This window comes from Balaenoptera physalus, assembly GCF_965194825.1.
Source record: "Balaenoptera physalus genome assembly, chromosome: 2".
NCBI classification, from domain to species: Eukaryota; Metazoa; Chordata; class Mammalia; order Artiodactyla; family Balaenopteridae; genus Balaenoptera; species Balaenoptera physalus.
Window position 1 is genome coordinate 54,640,700 of NC_138883.1, and position 24,197 is coordinate 54,664,896.

A 24,197-nucleotide genomic window follows, 5' to 3' on the forward strand; every position below is an offset into this window, starting at 1 on the left:
ACCCCGCCCCCTCGAGCTCCGAGCAGGGTCCGCGCCACGCCCCTGGGGCGGGGCGATGCCGAACCCAGGCGGGCTGGCTCAGTAAAGCGGAGGCAGCGGGGGAAGATGGCGGCGGTCGTTCCGCAGCGGGCCTGGACCGTGGAGCAGCTGCGCAGCGAGCAGCTCCCTAAGAAGGACATTATCAAGTTTCTGCAGGATCACGGTTCAGATTCGGTACCGGAGGCGGCGGGGCGGCCGGGCTGGTGCGGCTGAGGGACACTTCACCCCCCCCGTAGATGCCCATACATTCCGTATTCCTCCGTGCCCCCGCCCTCGCTCTCCAGCGGCCGATGGCCTGGAAGGCCGGAGAGGTCCCGTGTGCGCTCCCGAACCACGCTCCCGCCCCTCGGGCCGGCCCTACTTGGGCGGGTGGAGCAATTTTACCTCTTGGGGCACGCAGCAGTAGCAGATTTAGAACCTCATTGAGATGCTTGAGTGAGGTGGAGGCTGTGAAAAAAAAGGAACCCAGGAGATTTTGGGGGTTGAGGCGGGGGCCCGAGGACTGGAGGCTTGCATGAGATAGATCCCTGGCGGGGAGTGTGGGCTGTTCGGGAAATGAGAAGGGATGTGAAGATTTCGGTGGGAACGATGGTGCGATTTGCTTTTCTCATCAATTACCAAACACTGAACACTAATAAGTGTGATTTTTTTACAGTCTCGCTGTTTAACTTTAAAAATATGGACCCTTTAAATGATCTTTTCACCTTTATATTTAGGGGAGTTACATGAGTATTTCGGGTACAGTGGTCTCCCATTGTTATAAACAAACTAAGAAATCTATTTGGCATTCTTCCTACTTTTACGCCCTGCATTTTTCAGCACAGTCTCCATCTTAACCACCCTCTGTAGTCACAAGTTATTTTTGTCAGACGGCTTTTTTTCCTTCGGAAATTAATATAATTCATATCTCCTTAAATTGCTGAACGACTGTACAGTTTGTGTGCCCGCAGCATCTCCCACTTATCAGAAATAGAAGCAGTGGTCTAAATGTGGTTTATCTATGATTTTGAACTTAATTTCCAATAATCTCCCTCCTGAATAATAATTCTGACATCAGCAAATACTTATACAACATCTACAGCAAGAACCATACTCAGTGTTTGGGGATACAAGGGTGAAAATGAAAGACCATGCCTCAGACACCATTTTAGTGGAATTATTTTCTCTTAAGCCAATCCACATTTCACTGAAACAATAGAGTAAATATATCATTTATTAACATGTAATGCCTCAATACTGTACTATATTCATCAAATTCTTATAAAACAAATCATCCCAAGGTGGAATCTAATGTAAAACTGGCCCAAGTTGTACAATTTCAAGAGACTTGGCTTGTCAAAATACTAATATACTAATACTAATATACTAATCTTTTAAATGCATATTCTCCAGTGTTCATTCACATATGTAAACCTATATTTGACAGTCACTATTTTATTGATCATAAGATATCATGGAGATGTTAACATATTTTGGATATCTTTCTGAAAACTTGCTAAAGAAATCACAACAGTGCTAAAGTAACTGATTGCTTCTATTTAATCAAAATAGCCTTTCCCATGAGCCTTTATCGTTTACAACATTTCTCTAAGAGTGAGAGAGAAAAATGCAATAGTGATAGTTTCAGAAAAACTGCTTTATTGTAAGGTTAGAAGGTTAGAAAGGTTAAAAGATGCCAGAGGACAACTTTGAGAAAGTAACAAAATGAGGAATCAAGCAAGGACCACAAGGTAGAAAAGGAAGAAGAATAAAGTAAGGGAAACATGTACATGATTTTGAGATGAAGGTATTTTGGTATTCATCTGACAATTTAGTCTTATATTTGAGAGAAATGGAATTCTACTGTTAGAATTATTAAATACATTATTTTATTAATCAAATAGGTAATATGTATTGAGTTCTTACTGTGTGACTGGAAATGGTTTATTACATTTACCCTTATAAGAAGGCTCTGACATAAGATGCTGTTATTAATCTTTCACTGTGATGCAGAAACGGAGTCTTTAGGAAAGCTTAGTCCCTTGTCTAAAATCAGACAGCTAGGATTTTAACCCACATGGTCTGACACCACAGCCTATACATTTGAACACTATATATCCAGCATTGTGTAACAGTGTTTCTGGGTGTGCCAAGAATGGGTTACACATATGTCAAGATAGAAATACCCAACATGGCTGGAGGCTCCCAGGGCACGGGCCAAGTAACATCCTGCCAGGAGCAGCTTTGCCCAGTTACCAAAATGCGCTTGCTGTGTAAGTGTGCTCTTCCGTGAGTTCCATGATGGGAAAAGGGTTAGTACACACCAGTGTAACCACTATGCAATATTACAGTTCTAATCTTTGAATATTTCTTATAATTACCCAATATGGTTTTTTTTAATATTCCTTAAATCTTGTTTTTGTTATGTAGAGTATAAAATGTAATGTTTCATTTCTTTTATCAATAGTATGATTGAAAACATAATTGCTAACTCAAAAGTTCATTTTCTAATTTTAGACCCTTTCTTACATGAGGGAAATTATTTTGACTAACCAGCTTTTTTCTTTATAGTTTCTTGCAGAACATAAGTTATTAGGAAACATTAAAAATGTGGCCAAGACAGCTAACAAGGACCATTTGGTTACAGCCTATAACCATCTTTTTGAAAGTAAGGTGAGTATTGTTACATTATATTACCAGAATATCATTTTAGATATTTTATTCCCAAAAAGAAGCTTTAAGTGCATTTATTTGCAAAATATGTTGACTTTTTCCGCCTGCACTTTTTCTTAATTATAATCATAAATGGACTGTCAAATTTAGCATGGCTAATCTGTAATATGGCAGGATGTTTTGATATTTTGAAAGGGAACAGATTTTTTTTTAATTTTTATTTATTTATTTTTGGCTGTGTTGGGTCTTCGTTTCTGTGCGAGGGCTTTCTCTAGTTGCGGCAAGCGGGGGCCACTCTTCATCGCGGTGGGCGGGCCTCTCACTATAGCAGCCTCTCTTGTTGCGGAGCACAGGCTCCAGATGCGCAGGCTCAGTAATTGTGGTTCACGGGCCTAGTTGCTCCGCGGCGTGTGGGATCTTCCCAGAGCAGGGCTCGAACCCGTGTCCCCTGCATTGGCAGGCAGTTTCTCAACCACTGCGCCACCAGGGAAGCCTGGGAACAGATTTTTAAGGACACTGAAAAGTTTTAAATCTAAAGTAAGTTGCATTTCATTAATGAATTTAAAGTCTTGGTTAGACCTAGGCTGAGCCTTTAGAAAAGCAAATTTTAAGAAATTCTCCAATATATGTTAACTATGAAATGACCACCTTCCACACACAAAAAAAGAATCTTTATTAAGGAATTGATTGGATAGTATTCATATCTCTGAGTCTGAATTGGTCTTTCTAAAGGTTACGGGTCTCATTACAGAATTTATTTTGTGAGATAGTTTGAGATTCATAATTTGTTGATTAAAATGCTTAATATAAGATTCGTCCTTTGTTCTTAGCCAGACATGAATATGATAAACTTTAGACCATTTTCCTTACAGCGTTTCAAGGGTACTGAAAGTATAAGCAAAGTGTCTGAGCAGGTGAAAAATGTGAAGCTTAATGAAGATAAACCCAAAGAAACCAAGTCTGAAGAGACTCTGGATGAGGTTTGTATAGAATGTATTCTTACTTGATTTCGCATGTGAATTTGAGAAAAAGTATTTGGTCTACAGCACTGAGTTCTCATAATAAGGGGTGGTTGAGTATGGCCACTTTCAGTGAGCCAAACACTAGTATGGAGTGGGTTATCTCCCTTGGATGTACTCCATAAGGAAAAAAAACCCTAAGAACCAGTGCTTTACAGTTAGTAAGCCTTTCCTGTGAAATACCTCTAGCTTTGTATTTTTTTTTTTTTAAACATGTTCTCACTCATAGGGCCAAATCAGTACATTGTTTTTTTGTTTGTTTTTTGTTTTTAATTAATCAATTAATTTATTTACTTTTGGCTGCATTGGGTCTTCGTTGCTGCGCTTGGGCTTTCTCTAGTTGCGGTGAGTGGGGGCTACTCTTCCTTACGGTGCGCGGGCTTCTCTTTGTGGTGGCTTCTCTTGTCGCGGAGCACGGGCTCTAGGCATGTGGGCTCAGTAGTTGTGGCTCGTGGGCTCTGGAGCGCAGGCTCAGTAGTTGTGGTGTACAGGCTTAGTTGCTCCACGGGATGCGGGATCTTCCCAGACCAGGGCTCGAACCTGTGTCCCCTGCCTTGGCAGGCGGATTCTTAACCACTGTGCCACCAGGGAAGCCCTAGCTTTGTATTTTATATTGCCTCTATGTCTGGCCAGAACTTCTGAGCTTTGAAAGCTATTTTAAGGGTCTGTTCTATAGCCAAGTTGGACTGAGTGAAAGAAACTTCCTTTTGATTATTTTTCGCTTTTTCTGATGTACATGGTGTCCTAGGCAATATAAATAGTTAATTCGGGCCTGGCTGCAGGGTGTGGGTTCATCTGTCTCATCTTTCCCAACCCAGGTTTTATATTTTGGTACCAAGGTTTGAAGAGCCAGATAAAAGTATTTATTTCTGAAATTGGGAGATTGGGATTGACATACATACACTAATACGTATAAAATGGATAACTAATAAGAACCTGCTGTATAAAAAAATAAATGAAATAAAATTCAAAAATTCAAAAAAATAAAACATTTTTCTACCAGTGTCTCCATAAAAAAAAAAAAATCAACTATTTCTGTAAATGAACAGCCTTAGTAGAGCTAAGGACAGCTCTTTGAAAAGCCTCAGTAGAGCTAAATTGATGATTATCTTGCCACTTCTGATAATATCTTGCTAACAACTAAGCTCACTCATCCCTAGCAGTGTTAGTATCAGTGACAATAGTAATAATAATTTGATAAATGTTTTATATACTGGGCAAATATTGAGCAGCTACTAAGGTAAATAGAGGTATAATAATTATTAGAAGGGTTACAAAAGCAGTTGGCAACATAGTTTGTCTTCCAGAAAGAGTATTCCAGAAAATTAGAGTAAGGGACGTATGAGGTAGCAGATAATATATCAAGAGATTAAGAAAAAGAGCATTACAAATAAAAGTAAAAGCTGTAAGGACTAGAGGCAGTTTAGAGAGATTTCGTGAGAGTCCTAAACTATATCCTTTTCTTTAAGACCTCTTTTCATTTCATTTAACTGGTCAGTGTGAGCCCTCTTTTTTATGTACTCATTGTCTTCCTGCCTAGATTCCGTAGCTTCTTGACCAGTACTTTGCTGGTCTCTGCTGTCTGCTTTCTCTGTTCATGCTTCAGGACTGCAGAGCAAGTATTGTGAAGAAAAATAATCATCAAACTTTTTACTGGGCTTTGTATAAATTAATGCTTAATATCAGCCAAGCATGTTTTCTAGTTTCACTGCTACTCAGTGGCTTTCATACTATCCCTCGCTCAATTCCCCATCCACATAAACTACTTGACATTTTTCCAGAAGTTCTCAACCTTCTCTTACTCCTTTCTCATTATATACTCTTGTGTTCTGTTTTACCAAAATATTAACATACATAGTTGTAACCATTCTCTTCTTCCCAGTTTAAAAATTCTCTGATCTTTGGTTTTCTTTTTCCTTTTCATGTCTCCCTCAGATCTAAGGCCCTCAAACATCTCCTTTTTCACATCTTCATCCATTCCTTTTTGATTCTCAAGCATTCCAAGGCCTCAGACCTGGAGTGTGGGAAAAGTCACTAATCTGCCTTCATTCTCTTTCATCATCATTCAGCCCCAAAATGGCTGTTCTAGTAAGCTTCCTAAAATATTTTGCAAACCACACCCTACTCAAAAATCTTCAGTAATTCTATACTGTCTAGAACTGCACTGTCCAATACAGTATCACTAGCCATACGTGGCTGCTGAGCACTTTGTGGCTACTCCAAATTAAAATGTGCCTTAAGTATAAAATATGCAATAAGTTTTAATATGATTTTTTTTAAATGTAAAATATCTCAACATTTTTATATTGATTACATGTTGAAATGTTATTAATGCAGAAACTAGACAACTTAAAATTACATTTGTGACTCATTGTTTTTCTATTGGATTGCATTTTTGGCATTCAAAACCTTCCAATATCTGGCCCCTGCCCAGCTCCATATTTACTACTTCTATAGAAATATTCTTCTTCGGTCACAGATGTCTGCCCATTGTCTACTAAACTGTCCATACTTTTATTTCTTACTTAGTGTGTCTCTCCTCTCAACTTCCCTATTTGTCAGTTCTGTGTCCCCTTCAAGACCCAGGTCATGGGCTCATCGCTTCCTCTGAAATTTTTACCATCCCAGACTTTACATAACTGCCAAAAATTTCTGTAGCACATGGTTATCTATATTATTTACCTCTACCTTATTCATCTTAATGCAGAGAACCTTGTCTAATAGCTCTTACTGGACTTTAAATAAATCAGTCATAGTCAATATATTTATTACCTATTATGTATTAAATAGTGTTGAGGAAAGTTTTCAAGTATGAATGAATATTGGACAGGAGAGAAAGTATAAGTTAGGTCAGGAACTCACACTCAGACGTCAGAAATGACTGTAAAAATACTCAAGCCAAAAACTTGAGATTCATCCTTCATAGCTCCTTTACATATAATCATCACCAAAGTCTGTTGATTCTGCATAAATATATCACAAAACTGCTCATCTTTTGTCATCCTCAATGTTGGCACCCCAGCATAGACCTAGACTACTATACTAACCTCTTCCTATCAAGCCTTCCCACTTCCACTTTTGAGTCCCTATCCATTCCTCAACTAGGTCAAACTGATGTGTTTAGAACACAAATCTGATTTTGTAACTTCTTCGTTTAAAACTGGTAATTGGCTGCTCAGTGACCTAAAGATAAAAACCCAGATTCTTAACATGTGTTGTATGTCTTTCCAGCCTCATCTCATACCATTCTCTTTTCTTTCTTACCTTGCAGACTATACTATTTTCATGCTCTTCCCTGCTATGAAAATGCTATTCTCTGTTGTAAACCTTCCCCTACTACCTGAGTGACCTTCTTTTGTCCTTCAAGATACAGTGTAAACATTACTTCAGAGAACCCTCTCCCAGCCTATAGCCTATACTGGATTACATCACTGTGTCATTCTCATGTTAGCACCCTGTGCTTCCTCTTTAGGTCTCATAACACATACCTATACATACCTATACATATGTCTCATATACATACCTAGAGGGAGGGCCAGAACCATGTCTGCCAGCTTAGCTATGTATCTCTAGTTCCTAACATATAGAACATGCTCAAATATTTCTTGAATTAAGAATAATTATGTAATATACAGTTGACCGTTGAACAATATGGGTTTGAACTGCATGGGTCCTTTATAATATGCAGATTTTTTCCAGTAGTAAATACTGCAGTACTCCATGACCGTCAATCCTTAGTTGCTTGAATCTGCGGATGCAGAACCACGGATACGGAGGAATCATGTAAAGGGAGGGCCAACTATAAGTTATACATGGATTTTGGACTGCAGGAAGGGTTGGCACCCCTAACACCCAAAGTGTTCAAGGGTCAACTGTACTCTCATTTTTAGAGGCTATGCCGTGATCTAGTTAATTGCACCTATGATGATTACTCTCAAAAGTGCCTTTATCTCTGTGTCTAGAAGTTTCTAGCTCAGAGCCAGTCTCAGGAATGTAGTTCTTTTCCTCACTCTGGACTAAGAAATTGCTGCAAAGCCAGGAAATTACCTAAAAGCCAGGTCCATTCAAGCACATTAACTCCAGGATAGCTTGGGACTGATCTGACCTCCCACCATGAAGCAATCAGGTTCTTGCAATGAAACCCAAAATGAGATCCACCATTTTACAAAGTGTGTTTTATAGGTCCCAGAAGTTCCAGGTTGTTTTCATGTATCATCAAAAGCTGTACCTTGTGTCTCCCACTTGAAGATTCACAGTGTATATTAGCTAATGCATAATTAGCTCTGAGAAGTTGTGCAAAGTAGAGGCATATTTAACTTTAATGCAGTATTTCCCAAACTTAATTATATTAGGCCCTTTTCTAACAATGCCAAGGTATGGGTGATCCATAAAAGACACTTTGTGAAACACTGAAATTGAGGCCCCAAGTAGGCAGATTGCACCTTCACTGTTAAGACTGAGATATAGCCACCAATTTATTGTTTGCATTATTCTAGGACCTCTAATGTAGGTAACACAACATGCCCAAGCAACGTGGTACAACAAATGGGAAAATAATGGAATGACATTAAGTTTTAAAATGTGGCTATTATTTGCTAATCGTACCTTATCCACTCAATAGTTATCTGTAATTTCTTTAATAAAGTCTTGATATTCTGATATTCTCACATAATATACGTATGTTGTCATCCTCATTTTGTGGCTTTTAAATGTTTTAAATTAAAATTATTTTCAAATTTGGGATATATGTTAACAGTTTTTGTCAAGTCAACTATATTCCTTAAAAATCATTTATTTTTCTGATATAACAGGAAAGGATAGAGAAAACATAATTCCAACACCTAGAAATGAATGTTTAACATTTCAGAATATTTTTGAATATTTTCTATGTGTATATTTATTGAAATAGTTGAGATTTTACTGTAGAACTTTCTACTGATTTTTCTCGTAATCTTATAAGAATTTTTCCACATTACTAAAAACTGACTATTATATGACCATAAATGTGTGGTTTTATTTTGCCATTATGTATAATAGTGTATGGAATAACTGCATAAAGATTTTTTCCTAAGTTTCAAATTACTTCTTGAGTATATATTTGTACAAAGAGAATTATCATACTTTTAACATTTTAAAATCACATTCCAAAGAGATGGCACCAGCTTACACTGCTAGCAGTAGACTTCTAAAGTAACGTCTCACTAAAACAAGCTTGGAATGGGTCAGGAAGAAAGTTAAGGCTTACTTTTGTAATATACTTTGTATTCAAGCTATAGATGTGACTTTCTTTTGACTTAGGGAGGCAGCCTAGCTTTAGCTGAAAGTTCTAATCCTTAAGACTCTGAATTGGATAGGGCTTTATACCCTATCCAGGCCTCACTACTTTCTCTATAAAAGATGGGGAAAGAACTGCCAGGTTGCTGTATGGTTAAATGAATGGACATAACAAAATGACTAGTATAATACCTGACATTCCATATGTGCTTGAGAGGTAGTAAAGTGGTTAAGAGCTTGGACTTTATAACCAGGCTGCCTGGTGTCCAATCCTACACAGCCACTTTGGAGTTCTAGGACCTTAAGCAAGTTACTTATCCACTCTATCCTTTGGTTTCCTTATCTGTAAAACAGGGATAATAACAGTACCTACCTCATAAGGGAGAGTTAATTTCTGTAAAACATTTGGAATGTTCTGTAGTATAAAATTCTATATATTCTTAAGTTTGCCTAAGAAATTGCTTTCCTCTCATAGATTCCTCACTAATGATTAGATTAACCCTTAGCTTATTTTTTTTTTAAAAAAGACCCTGATAATCCTGCTTTGTTCTAGGAAATATGCCTCTTATGGTAATTTCTACAGATAATTCCATTCATTGTGTGAACTTATTTTCAATTCAAGTCCAGGAACAGATGCAATATTACTTGTATTTATTCTAATTGGATATAATTCAAATATTTAGTAATGCCAATTATTGGTGCTAACACAACTCAAATCTTTGAAAAGATGTCACAATGATTTAATGCCTTATAATTTTATAGGAATTAAAATGTAATGATATTTCTAACCTTGGGAAATAACTGGATTCATTTTATGGTTTGATGAATAATTAATCTTGTCAAAAGAACACTGGTTTCCAAAGAAGCTGGAAGTTATTTGAAATTATAGGTGTGCTAGTTACTAATATTCTCATCACAGACTTGAAATGAGATAGTGAGTTTTTTAACTCAGTGGTGAACCAGAGGCAAAATAGTTTGTTACAAAATCTGTGAAATTCTTGTGACTGGACTTAGGTCACAGTTGGCTGTATAAGTATTGTCTTTGTCATCCTTCTAAAAAAAGGACATGAATTAACAACTCTGTGTGTTGTTTTTGTTTGTTTCTAGGGTCCACCAAAATATACAAAATCTGTTCTTAAAAAAGGAGATAAAACCAACTTTCCCAAAAAGGGAGACATTGTTCACTGCTGGTATACAGGAACACTACAGGATGGGACTGTTTTTGATACTAATATTCAAACGAGTAAGTCTAAATGTAATCTTATCTCTTTGGCTTTAGGGCATGCCAAATATTTGTGTTGGCAGTACCTTTCTTCTTGGCTGTCATTTTTTTTCCAGAAGTCTTTTACACCTGTGATTTACTTGTAAAAGGTTTTCAGTTCACTACTTGGCTGGGTGTAAATGAAGACCTTTTGATCACTGAAAAGCAAAAAATAAAGCAGCTTAGTCTAAACTTTGTTAATGCCCCCAATTCAGGCTTTTGTATTTTAATATAAAAGGCAGAATAGTGTTATTTTAATGGTGTAAATATAGGTCCTTTCCGTCTCCCTCCTTTAGACCATAATTATTTTTACATCCAAAATTTTCTTGATGAATTACTTGGCTTTCTGAATTTTATTTCTTTTCAGATGCATAGCATGGTAAGTTCTGAAATCAATTTAAAGACCTAAATCACTGTGTTTTTCAATTGGAACTTAACTTCATTATTAATTATAAAGAAAATCTGTTTTACAGGTTCGAAGAAGAAGAAAAATGCCAAGCCTTTAAGTTTTAAGGTTGGGATAGGCAAAGTTATCAGAGGAGTAAGTAAAAACTGGCCATGAACCAGTAGATATTCTGGCACATGCGACTTGTGGTATGGTAACATAAAGAATTAGGTTTGAGAATAAGATGAAAACAATCTTTCGAGTCTCACAAATCAAGTGCTATCATTGCTAACTGATCTGGCACAAATTACGTTCTCTGGATCTCAGACAGTACAGCCTACCTCAAGGTTGCTAAAAGATTAAGTAGGGGGCTTCCCTGGTGGTGCAATGGTTAAGAACCCACCTGCCAATGCAGGGGACCATGGTTCGAGCCCTGGTCCAGGAAGATCCCACATGCTGTGGAGGAACTAAGCCCGTGCGCCACAACTACTGAGCCTGAGCTCTACAGCCTGCGAGCCACAACTACTGAGCCCGTGCGCCACAGCTACTGAAGGCCACGTGCCTACAGCCTGTGCTGCACAAGAGAAGCCTCCGCAATGAGAAGCCCCTGCACCGCAACAAAGAGTAGCCCCCGCTCGCTGCAACTAGAGAAGGCCCGCGCACAGCAACAAAGACCCAATGCAACCAAAAATAAATAATAAATAAATATTTTTTTAAAAAAGATTAAATAGGTATAACTTAAAAGCACATAATAGACTCAAATATTATTTCCTTCCATGCCTGCCCCTTTTATTATTTTTTTCTTCGTAATTGCCAGAATGTTTGGCTTTCTAAATTTGATTCTTATAAAATATTAAATAGCTGTTGTACCACTTATACATGATTCAGAAAGGTAAAATAACTGTTCCACTGAAGTACTGATAGAAACTTCTAGGAGTCTTTCCTGTGGCCCTCTCACAATTTAGGCTCAAACACCAAAAATATCTTTCAAATGTTAAGTATGCCTTTACCCACCCTTACATGTGAGAGATAACAGAAGGAAACTCTGAAAAAAGGGGAAGTTAGACTTGAGCTGTACTGACCATTGCAGTGTACAGTACAGAAGGAGATGAAAGAGCAGGACATCAAACATTAATAACCAAAATGCCTATTTAAATGCAGTTATGAGAACCCTTAATGTGTTATTCTTTGTACTGTGGTAAAACCTAAAATATTGTTCAATCATATCCAGAGCCCAAAATAGAATATAAAACACCTTGAAACTAAAGGTTTAGTTGAAAATCACTTTTAACTACTATCTGATTATACCAAGTTGATATATCAGGTTGAGCTAGTTTTCTGTTTCTGTAACTAAAATGTTTACTGGTAAATTTGTTCTAGTCAACCATACTCTTAATTTCCAGTATGTGACAGATCTATCTGTATCATTCGAGCTTTATGTAATTGTTACATTTCAACAGAGTATATGATACTAGTAATATATTCTGTATCCTTGCATCATATTGTTTTTGGTAATTTGGCTTTAAGATCCAAATTTGTACAAAATGACATTGTATCATTTTGAAAAGTTCAAGTATTTACACTAAAAAATCGTTTAATGTGTCCTTAACTTTTTTCATTGAGGAAATAAAGGACAAATTTAGAGACTCACCCAAGGACATTACCTTAGGACATAATGAAATCCTGTAACAGAATGCTTTGTATGTAATCTTGCCTTTCTTCTGGCTTTGCATGCTTTTGTAAAGTATCATTAGTTTTGATTTTATGTTCTTGCCTTTAGTGGGATGAAGCACTCTTGACTATGAGTAAAGGAGAAAAGGCTCGACTGGAGATTGAACCAGAATGGGCTTATGGAAAGAAAGGACAGCCTGATGCCAAGTATCCTTTTTTCCTTTGTAATTAAAAGAAAAAAATCACTAAGAAAGATCACTTGAAGGTATGTACATGCTGTCCAGGTTAACCTCTAGATCAGAGATCCTGTCCAGACCAGTCTTCCTGATATTTAGATGCTTTTGTGTCAACACTGCCAATATACACAATATTTTCTACTGTTACAAAGTATTCTAACTTGAGCTGGAGTCTTTTTTTCTTCCTATTTAAGCTCTTAATTTTCAAGACCTAAACTGAGGTTTAAGTTTCCATCTTTGAAAAGCTACTATTAATGTTTGAAGGGTTTATTTCAGGGAGTTAAGATGCTCAATACAAACAACTGTAGTAAATTGTAGGATTCAGATATGGCTCATGGTAATTTTATGCTTCCATATGATTTCAGGCAATTAATTGGGTACTCAAAGCTTAGAAATGGAACACGTTGGGGATAACCAGTTGTGAAATGAAGGAGACCACAGGTCCAACATCATAGTGTAAGCATTTGTGATTATAACTAGTGACAGTACTTTTCTGATAGGCCCAATTTGTGAACATTAAAAAAAAGAGAAGAGCCATGACTCCAGTCTATTACGACCAGAACAATCCAATAGCTAAGTAGGAAGGTAGTTTAGTTGTTGGTTCCATTCCCAGTGGACTAGTTGGACCAGTTAGAGTGAGTTTGGGGATAAAAAAATTGGAAGTCCTTTCTAGTCTTATCAGTTACAGTTACTTGGGAATGTAATAGCCTTCTTCTCAGCCTATCAAAATCCCATGGCCAACTGCAGCTCCCTCGTGAAGTATCTCAAGACCAGTCAGATAAAAATCACCGTTCTCTGAATTCAACATCTGAAAATTCACAGCAAATTATCAGGTACTACCTCATATGACCTTTGATTTAATGTAACTTATACAACCAGCTAGATGGAAATCACTTGGGGCAGGGGTGGGGAGTACTGAGCAGCAGCCTTCATCAAGCAGTGGCTAACTTGGCAGTACTAGAGAGGCATCCAGGTAAGGAAGATCCTAGTTCAAGCTGAATTTATCTAGTCAGCCTTTATTGACAGGTTATGACCTCCATTCACAAAAATACTTTTAGGAACCTCTAGGTTCCTATGTACTAGCCCCTGAGTCAACTATAAAGCCCTCCCTTTGGAGTTAATTACCAGTATTCAATATACATAATTCTTATTATTTTATTATTTATTTATTTTTATAAATTTATTTTTGGCTGTGTTGGGTCTTCATTGCTGCGCGTGGGCTTTCTCAAGTTGCGGCGAGCAGGGGCTACTGTTCATTGTGGTGCGTGGGCTTCTTGTTGCAGGGCATGGGCTCTAGACGCGTGGGCTTCAGTAGTTGTGGTGCACAGGCGTAGTTGCTCCGCAGCATGTGGGATCTTCCCAGACCAGGGCTCCAACCCGTGTCCCCTGCATTGGCAGGCGGATTCTTAAGCACTGCACCGCCAGAGAAGTCCCATAATTCTAATTTTACACTAAGGGGAATGAGGGGAGAGGCAAGTTTTATCAAATAAATTTACCTTGACTTCTTCAACAGAATTCCACCAAATGCAAAACTTATTTTTGAAGTGGAATTAGTGGATATTGACTGAAATAGTAAAGACATCAGCAACAATAAAACACGGCCTTGAAGAAACTTGGGTGTCTAGAACTGGTTACTATTGTAAGGGAAGAGTCAACTGGAAAATTCAAGAAGTTAAGTTAGAACTTGTTTACTTGATCCCCAACTTCTAAGAAATGTAATCCATTATAAATCCTTGAAGTTTAAAATATTTTACTACAGCTGTGTAGAATATCACTTAAAGAGAACTGACTTGCCTTTTACCTCATGTTGTAAACTAAAAGGCTCAATAAAAATTTATCCTATGTCTTGATTTGTGTTGTGTAAATATATTAATGTTCTGATTAGGTTAACCAGTACTAAGACTTCATCAAACCTGAGAGTAACAGTAAAATTGTCTGGACAGCTTTGCCAGAGACAATCAATCATCTTAAAAATCTTTAAATATTTGTGTATAAGGAAGGCAAAAGCATAGAGATTGAGAGGAAGCAAAAGGCTAAAAGGTCTAAGAAATTGTCAACAATAGATGAATTCAAGAAAAGTATACTTCAAAACCAATAAACCACTAATACTGGTGAATATAAAGTTAATATTATTAGGTGATTCACCCCCCCAATAAATTCATAACAATTATTGGATGAGTCTTCAGTTTTATTACAAAAATGAAGATGATCAGTTTGATCAAAATGAAAGCTTGCTCACAAGTTTTACATGAGTATTCCAAATACAAAGTCTCCTGAAACAACAGTTTTGATATGATTTTCATTTTTTTTAAAGGGATGCAAACATTCCATTTCCTCATTTATAATCTCTATGCCAAGACAATATTTTAATAGGTATCTATCTTCTGCTGTTCGATCCAAATTCACAAGGATAATTGAACCACACAGACAATATCTTGTCAGCAAAGGTTAAAAAGCCATTTTTTTTTTAAGGAGGAGGTAAATCCTTAATACCCAGCCCTTATGTATTTTCAGAGTCTTGTACTACACTGACATGATTTGCAGTCAGTTTTTTTCCCCTACCCTTAAGGCTACAAAACTCTGTTGCAAATGCATTGCAAAAGAATTCTAGACCACTTAATGCAAAAATCAAAAAAATAGTTCTCCAATAAAAAGTAAATTTTATAAATGGTAGGAAATAGTATCTGTGGTAAGCTACTAAGTGACATTTTCCCCTATTACTGAACAAATCATGTTACACAGAAACAGGGAAGACAAGTTATCAAATACAACAAGCTTATGCTATGTTTACATCCCTCATTAAAAAAAAACAATTTCAAACTTTTCACACACTCCATCTGATATTTAATTTTCCCATCAGGTTGGAGGGGGAGGGTAATACTGTCCATAATTCCAAGGATTCTGATAATTGTACTGAAAGGAAAAAGCAAACATGTTAGCATACAAGAACTATGGCTGAGTTCTATATAGAAAAATGTAATTAAAGCAGGTATATTTAAGAAAACAAGCATGTGTTCACTGCTGAAATTCCAAGTCTTAACCAGAAGACAATGTATTATATAATCTGCAACCGAAGCAAAGAGTTGTTTTTTCTAAAGGAAAAAAAAGAGACTATCCTAATTTATGCATTTCTAATAACACCTATTAACAAAAAATTCAATTATAATTATGTAAACTCACTTGATACCAGGCACTATAATTATATGCAGCTTGATTTGCCTGTAAATCACCATCAATCATCTGTGTAGATGATGAAGTTGTATCTTCTGTGTGTGCTTTCTTTTCCTCTGGTTCTTCTGATCTAAATAAGGGTCAAAATGGAAACTTTCAGAATTCCCAGAGATAAGTACTTTTAACAAATGGATGAATGTCACCTGTGTACATTCATCTGACGTTCTTGACCACTCTGTTTTATATGATTTCAAATCATGAAAATAAATTACCACAACATGAAGGTAATAATTATCTTTAAAGGGATTTCCACAATGAAATGTCTTCTTTTAAGCATCCCTTCCTGATTCAGCAGGAAGTTACATACCCATTTTCTGCTTTCCTTTTTAAAGAATCCTGTTCTTTTAGGAGTGTTTGATGTTCATCATAAGCATTCAGAAGCCTGAGAGGGAAGGAAAAACAATCCTTTGGAATACATAAAAGCCAAACTTAAATTTTTAAAGTTTTTAAGTTATTTCCACTTAGGGAAACAAAAGCATGTTGCAATGAACATCCTTTTGGGAAAAAAAATGATCCAGCAGGCAAAACTGCCCCCAGCTACCTTTTCTATGTTATTTGCTTTGGCAAACCACTGCCTTGCACTTTCCTTCTCAGTCCATGTGATTCAAATGAGGCTTCAGAGATACAGGCCTAGCCAATTACCTTACTACATATCTCTGACCAATGACTGGTTTAGAGGTGATCATGTGACTCAAACCAGGATTTCAGTAAGTCCCAGGATTTCTGACTGAGCTACTGAAAAAGTGCCTGTTCTCTGTACTACAGTGGGCTAAAGCTGGCCAAGAGCTACCAGTTTTTATTATTTGTAACACATGGAGAGAGCCCGACTAAGGAGCTATCACACAACAAAGTGACCTTGACAATATGTTTTCGTCCAATGCAACCACGAGTCCTGACAGTTACATAATTTGTATACTTTTGAGCTCTAACTTAACAATGCTTATTAAAGACACCTGCCACCAGTTAGGATAAAGTGTAAACTTCGGCCATGTGATAAACTGAATTAGAACTAAAATAAAACTGCAGTATAATTAGTTATCATTGATTAAAAAGATAATTTTTAATAAATAAAAAAATTAATGTGATATGTATTATAGGTCTCACCTGGAACTTAGAACTTCAAAAACAATGTCACTTGAAGCCAAACTGACTTTAAAATCATGATTTTGTTTTCCTTTTACCATTTTCTTTTTTTTTTTTGAGCATGGCGTCCTAACCACTGGACCACCACGAAATGCCCTCCTTTTACCACTTTCTTAAATATTTTTTAGAAAGATGGCCTTATTTTTTAAGGTAATCAGAAACCCGAACACAGATAATTAACATTTCTGTGGAAATGACCTTGATGTTTACACGCATGTTCAACTTCCCTGGACAGCCTGCATATATGCACAATTAACAGTAACACTGGTCCCAAAATATTCCAGGGGCAAAAACTGTCAATACCAGTAATCTCTGGTTCAGTGTTTACTCAACATAAAGGACTTTAAATGGACTAATTTCCTTAAGACCTTTAACAACTCATGGGTTGGCAACAAGAGACTCAATATTCATATGAGAAAATCTGAAAACTGAGGAATACAAAAATTAAGTGACAGGATTTAATCCTATATTTGTCTGACTTGAACATTAATTCTTACCAATTCATTACACTGCTACCTAAATTTCTAAGCAACTCATTTATTTTCCATATCACTCCCTTTTAAAATTTCAAATACAACAATCTTAGACCCGATACTCAGACCCTCCATAACTATATCTGCAAGGGCCTAATTGGCATCCTTGTGTCGAACCTCAGATTTGTCTGTATATTACTGCCAAATTTAAATATGTCATTCAATCTAATTCAAAACTCTAATAGTTTCCTACTGTCAACCGTGTACATGTGCTCAGAACTCAGTCTAGCTTTTAAGACACAGCACATTTAGCATCAAGCTTTTACCGCTTCATAAAACCCTCCAATCAAGCAGATGTTCTACATGAACTTTAATTTGCTTCCACCATTTTATACTCTCCTTAGCTTATCAGAATCCAGTAATAACTAAATGAAGCCCCACCTCCTCTATGAAAGATGCCAAATACATTCTGTTCCAGAGAGATCACAGCCTTCTTTACAGTTATATGCTACCTCACATACTTATGTACAGCCTCTCTAGTCACCATACCATCCAACTAGACTAAAAGCTAGAATTACATATGCCATTTCTTTTGTATACTTTCTTCAGTACAAAACAAAAAGACACATACAGCACATGAGGTGGTTAAGAACACAGGCTCCGAAGTAGGTTCTAATCCCAGCTGCACAATGTAATAGCTAAGTGACCTTGGAAAAACTGCCTAATCTCTCTTTAAGCCTCTCTTTGTCTATTAAAAGACCAGTATCTCCTCCCCTCATTAGACTGTTAATGTACTTTACATTAGGTAATTATAAAACTTTTAATGTGCCAAGCACATATATACAGTTGTATTAAAATGTAACTCATATTAAATGTTTTTCAGTTTAATTAAAATCTTACTCAGCGGGCTTCCCTGGTGGCGCAGTGGCTGAGAATCTGCCTGCCAATGCAGGGGACACGGGTTCGAGCCCTGCTCTGGGAAGATCCCACATGCCGCAGAGCAACTAGGCCCCTGGGCCACAACTACTGACCCTGCGCATCTGGAGCCTGTGCTCCGCAACAAGAGAGGCCGCAATAGTGAGAGGCCCGCACATCGCGATGAAGAGCGGCCCCCGCTTGCCGCAACTAGAGAAAGCCCTCGCACAGAAACGAAGACCCAACACAGCCATAAATAAATAAATAAATAAATATATTAATTAATTAATTAAAAAAATCTTACTCAGCCATCAAAAATGTATACACACTTGCCTAACAGGAATTGGGGTATTTCCTTACTAGAACCAGGTAAGAAAGGAATGGCAGCAATGCTCTAATCAATATTTCCACTCTTCTATTTTGCACATTTAAATTTTAAACTTGTCCTTTTCCCCACCCTCATCTTTTAGCCTTTTATAATGCATGAAGATGAGGTCATTAAGGCATGATCTGTAAAACCACACCCATCCTCTTCTCTAATCTGAGATGGCATTCCTATTCCAGAAAACCCCATCTACCTTTGGTGGTCTATATATTAAATGTTTCTGTGTTTCAGGGTTCAATCCTTCACCCATTTCCTTTTTCATAGAATTCCTGCCTCCTGCCTTCTCTCATCTACTCATTGTTTAAATTACCATGCTAAAATTCTGAAAATAATTTTGAAGGAAAGACAAACCATATGTCCTCTCATTAAGCACACAGACATTTGCAAAACTGAATTTACCCCCACATATACCCAAGGAAAAAGAAACCTAGGAAACATTTTAAATTTAACAATATATTATTTTGTACTCATCATCAAATTCCCATCCAAAATTATCAGTGCTCTATTACTATTCAGATAGATAATAATATATAATTAAGATCTTACTTATTAACATCTGAACCAAAATCTTCAAGAAATTCCACTTTTCTCTGAGAAAATGTAATTCTCATTTTCATAGGTAATGAACCATGTATAGCTTTGTCAAAACAATTTAGGATATTTTCTTCATTTTGTTTGAGGTCACCACTATATTCCATTTCAAGTAAATTGAGGTATAACTTTGTGTTCTCCTGTGTAAAAAGCAGTACCAATTAATCATATTTCTAAGATATTTTGATTAGACCAGAGATATTTTAAATGCATTAATTTTTATGTCTCAACTTGAAAATTCAATATTGAAAATTGTATTAAAATGTAATTCATGTTAAATTTTTTCAGCATACATCTAATAACCAGGTAAAAAACACATTGGTAGGTAGAGACATCATCCTAGCATCTCCTAAACTATGCAAATTGTTAAATGCCAATAAATTAAAACCCTATATCCTATCTTGTGTTTAATGTAGCTTGACCTACGGTAACAAATATGAAGTAAAACATAAAAAAATGATCTCTACAGTTCCCAGTAATCTAAATCTTCACAACCATAGATAATCTTCCTCAACTGCAGCTGGAAGCAAACCTCTTATAAACCTGTGTCTTAGACCTGTCATTAGCCGAAAATCTAAAAAATGAGAAATTTCCTAGACACTGTCTTTTGACATCAGTTGATATATAAAAGGAAATACTTTAGAAAAGGAGAATAATCTCACTGCTCCATTTGCTACAATATAGGCAACTGCCCAACTTTTGTTTATGAAGTGTTCTCAGGCCCTCTACTCTACTTAATAATCAATAAACTTGCCGTAAAATTTCTAAATGTGGAGAAAATAGAAAATCCAATAATGTTAATTTTCTCAACCCTTTAATGCATAATAATTTGAAAATTTTTTAAAAGAATGGCAACATCAGTTTAGAGGGACTGTTGTCTTCATTTAGTAATAAAATATATTACATACAGACCAAACCTTTCATCATAGTTGCCAGAATGAAAACAACAACAAAAAAGACTACTTTTTTTTTTATGGAAGACATTCTAAAAAACACAAATACATACTTTGTCTCTTTCAATAGCTTCCAAAAGCACCTTTCTTGATTTTGGAAGGTTTTTTTGTATTTTGAAAAGATGCCGAGCTAGTTTGATAGCATAAAATGATGATTCATTATTTGATTTGGCATTTTTAATGGCTTCCTGAAGCAAACGTTCAGCTTCTTCCATATTTCCAAGCCGTCGTTCTAAACTTACTCTTCTCAAACGAACCATTGCCAATCCTAGAACACATTCTTCAAATGTTCTCAAGATATTCCTGGCTTCATTAATATTACCTAGAAATAGTAATTAAATGTTCATGCTTTTGTTTAAACTTATGAAATATCCTTTATGCCAGGTATTGGCAAATAACAGCCCACAGGCTAAATCCAGCCCTCTGGCTATTTTTTTTTTTTTTGAAATGGAAAATAGCCATGTTCATTTTTTTATGTATTGTCTATGGCTATTTTGGAGCTACAATGGCAGAGTTGTTAGGAAAGAGACCATATGGCCTGCAAAGTCTAAAATATTTACTATCTGGCCCTTTATAGAAAAAGTTTACCTGACCTCTGCTTTACACCATCCCTCAAGACTCAATTCCTATAACTTTATCCTAAAGTAACTTAAATCCCAAAATATCAACTGAATTTCCTCATTCTTACCCTGCTGTTCCTCAAAAGCTGCCCAAAGCATATGCACCATGGGTTTCTTTGGGAGATGAATTGTGCAAGCTCTGCTGAAGACATGCCTCACTCCTTCAATGCTATGATTTTCCATATACTTGGCATACTACATACAGAAACAGAGGAAATACTGAATAATTTACAGTTGAACAAGCCATTAAATATGTGACAGAACGATAAAATTCTATTTTTAAACCCATTCAGCACCTTTATTGAACCACTAGACTAGTTTCTGTAAGGAAGGACGAAGAGAGGCAACGAGGTTGGCATATGCAGCAGTCAAATCTGGTTGCAAGCAGACCATCTCCTAATGCAACAGATATAGTTATATGAACAACATTCAACAGAAGTACAAAAAAGGTTAGTCACTAGATCAATGTTTATAATGTATTCAAGTTTCAGAGCATATAATTTTCTTACCTTAATCCAAAACTCCTCATAGAGGGCACATGATATGACACATCTTTCAAAGAGAACCACAACTCGTTCATGAGTCCCATTTTCAATTTCAAATTCTAAGTATTCTTTCCAGTTTTTCAGTTGTGCCTTTTCCAATGGTTTCACATGAAAATAAGGTCTTTTAATCTATAATAAAAGCATGACATGACAATGAAAGTAAACCAGTACCAACACCAAAATATGTATGACTATAGTAATACAAATTATTTAAATTATAAATACAATAATGAACCAAAAAATTTTAATCACCATATCTTATGGTTAAAAAAACTTCTAAAATTAAAATCCCTTTAATTACTTAGGCTTTATAAATTGAAGGAACAGAATGTATTTTCCACTTACCCAGTCATTTTAACAGAAATACACAATTTTATGTTCAGAGAACTGTATTCTTTGCTGAGTATTTTAGAATTGAACAATTATACAACAGTAACAGAAAGCAGATCAGTGTCCATCCAAAGATGAATGGATAAAGATGATGTGATATATATACACCAATGGAATACTACTCAGCCATAAAAAAGAACAAAATAATGCAATTTGCAACAACATAGATGCAACTAGAGATTATCATACTCAGTGAAGTTGGTCAGAAGGAGAAAGACAAATACCATTTGCTATCACTTATATGTGGAATCTAAAAAATAAAACAAACTAGTGAATATAACAACAAAAAAAAGGAAAGTAGATCAGTGGTTGCCTGGGGTAGGAGTGCAGTGTAGGTTACTGACTGAAAAGGGGTTCTGAGGTGACGGAGTACTTCTATATCCTGATTGTTGTGGTGATCACAATGCATATACATTTGTCAAAACTCATTTTACGAGCCAGTCACAAAAAAACACATACTACATGATTCCATTCATGTGAAAAGCCAGAACAGGGAAACCTATAGGAACAGAAAGTAGGTTAGCGGTACCTAAGGGTTGGGAGTTGGGGGCAGTAAGCAGATGAGGGAGTAGAGGAGTGAAAGCTAAAGAGTAAGGGCTTTCTTTTCGGGATGATGAAAATGTCCTAAAATTAACATTAATTTAATGTTCTAACATTAACTGTATGTACCTATCTGTGAATATATTAAGAACTACTGAACTCTACACTTTAAATGGGTGATCTATATATGGCATGTGAATTACACCTCAATAAAGATGTTTAAAAAAAACAGAAATAAAGAATTAGAATTCTGAAAAAAAAAAAAAAAAAACCTCATTTTACTGTACCTAAAATAGGTACGTTTTGTTGTACATAAAACTCAATAAAACTGATTTTAAAAATTGAACAACTGTAATAAAATGGTTCAAATTAATAATGGAAAACTGATAATGGCGGCCATAAGTAGGACAAATATCTCATTACTTAAATAAGCAAAAATAAAAGGCAGAGACATCACTCAAAACTAAAAGAAAAATACATTACTCCTATATGCATTTTGAAGCCTATAATGACAATAACAAAAAAGCAAGCACTTACACCTTCTTCAAATGTCCACCTTTTACTAACTTCATGCTCATTATAATTAAACATTTCTTGATGAATTTCAATGATTCTATGTCTCATGTTTTCTATTTCAGTAATTAGCTAGGGAAGAAAAAAAATTTTAATCACACAAGTTATATACTAAAATTTTAAATATCACTGCTTACATTTAATTATCAACCACCCATACTATAGTCTTAGAATAGTGATGGGTTTTTAACCATTATCAATTATGTGCAAGGTACAATTAACAATACTGAAATCTGTGAAAGTATTTCCTAATAAACCACTTTCTCATATGCCTTTTTAAAAACAAAAAACAGGGCTAGTACATCACAACATAGGCCAAATAATCCTTCTAAGCTAACAGTTTCAGGTGTCTCATAGTAAAACACATTATCTATTCCAAATCAAACTAGCTAAAGAATTCCCACCTGCCTTAATCAGAAATTGATTTTATATGAGCTACAAGTCATACCACACATGCAGTCAAGGGACATAAAAGTTTAGTTTCTCATGCACTGAAAGATTTTTTTTAATAAGTCTGGTTACCTTTGCTGGATCAGTTATGTCTTCAATTCCTGACGGTAGATCATCACCAGGAGGACCATCATCACCACTATGCCCATTTACAGAAGCTAATTCCCTTCGCAGCTGAATAAACTGTTCACCAGTTAGAAGATCTCTAGGTAAGTTATTCTGTATATGTTCTTTAAATCTAAAGGAAAACAGTAAAAATACAAGCTCTATATATGAAGTATAATTTTAGATCCCACGTTACATTTCTACTACACATTACTCTTTCAAAGGAACTCTGATTTAAAGAAGCCAAAACACCACACCCTTTCTCCTTTTCTACAGTAACAACCTACCACTTGATAAAACAGTCTACAGACATCTTCATTTCCTTCCTGCCTTTGCAATGGAATGAAGAAGGCGTGGACAAGTCATACATTGAAATCCTACTTCTGTCCATTACTAATTATTTGACTTATAGGAAGTTTTTCCCTTCTCTAAATCTTGGTTTTCTCATCTGTCAAGTGACTGTAAAATTAAATACAGCAATCCATGTTTAAATTATAAATGATTACTTATAAATGATCAACAAATTTTGCAGTTCCTTCCTCACCTACCAATTACTCCTGAATTCACGTGTCTGTGCCAAACACTCCAATGAAATTGCCCTAATTAAAGTCACCAAGTACCTCTTACATGCAAAATTAAATGGATACTTGTTTTATAGTACAGCCTCTATCCTAATAATGTCCTCAGTACTTAGGGCTGTTAACTAACCTTCCTTTTAGAACCTTCTTCACCCTGGGCTCCGAGTT

At 36.1% G+C, this 24,197-nt stretch overlaps 2 protein-coding genes across 10 annotated transcripts in view; one reads left to right on the forward strand and one right to left on the reverse strand.

Moving 5' to 3' along the window:
- The first annotated feature begins 56 nt into the window (after positions 1-56).
- FKBP3 (FKBP prolyl isomerase 3) lies at positions 57-14,387 on the forward strand. 3 transcript variants are annotated; one of them, XM_082452280.1, is made up of 7 exons: positions 57-213; positions 2,590-2,691; positions 3,564-3,671; positions 10,092-10,227; positions 10,719-10,786; positions 12,411-12,566; positions 14,051-14,387. In XM_082452280.1, the coding sequence occupies exons 1-6, from the start codon at positions 106-108 to the stop codon at positions 12,531-12,533; spliced, it is 645 nt and encodes a 214-aa protein (XP_082308406.1). In that variant the 5' UTR covers positions 57-105; the 3' UTR covers positions 12,534-12,566; positions 14,051-14,387. The 3 variants fall into 3 exon arrangements, with proteins under 3 accessions (XP_082308406.1, XP_082308405.1, XP_082308407.1); XM_082452279.1 differs by having other exon boundaries at positions 12,411-12,508; XM_082452281.1 differs by having other exon boundaries at positions 12,903-14,121.
- Positions 14,388-14,712: 325 nt separating this feature from the next.
- Positions 14,713-24,197, reverse strand: part of PRPF39 (pre-mRNA processing factor 39) — a 36,917-nt gene continuing 27,432 nt past the window's right edge. For 5 of the 7 annotated variants that reach the window (XM_082452119.1, XM_082452122.1, XM_082452120.1 and 2 more), the window contains 9 exons: positions 23,419-23,584; positions 22,861-22,968; positions 21,358-21,522; positions 20,917-21,043; positions 20,282-20,550; positions 19,231-19,415; positions 16,076-16,150; positions 15,718-15,838; positions 14,713-15,450 (listed from right to left, as the gene is read on the reverse strand). In XM_082452119.1, the coding sequence (XP_082308245.1) occupies positions 15,394-15,450; positions 15,718-15,838; positions 16,076-16,150; positions 19,231-19,415; positions 20,282-20,550; positions 20,917-21,043; positions 21,358-21,522; positions 22,861-22,968; positions 23,419-23,584 (1,273 nt within the window). In that variant the 3' untranslated portion in view covers positions 14,713-15,393. The remainder of the gene's footprint in view (positions 15,451-15,717; positions 15,839-16,075; positions 16,151-19,230; positions 19,416-20,281; positions 20,551-20,916; positions 21,044-21,357; positions 21,523-22,860; positions 22,969-23,418; positions 23,585-24,197) is intronic. The other 2 variants (XM_082452121.1, XM_082452125.1) reach the window with 2 other exon arrangements.

Coding starts and splice junctions, on each gene's coding strand:
- FKBP3 (XM_082452279.1), top strand. CDS start 106: ATGGCGGCGGTCGTTCCGCAGCGGGCCTGGACCGTGGAGCAGCTGCGC. Junction 2,692..3,563: donor ACCATCTTTTTGAAAGTAAG/GTGAGTATTGTT, acceptor TTTTCCTTACAG/CGTTTCAAGGGTACTGAAAG. Junction 3,672..10,091: donor CTGAAGAGACTCTGGATGAG/GTTTGTATAGAA, acceptor GTTTGTTTCTAG/GGTCCACCAAAATATACAAA.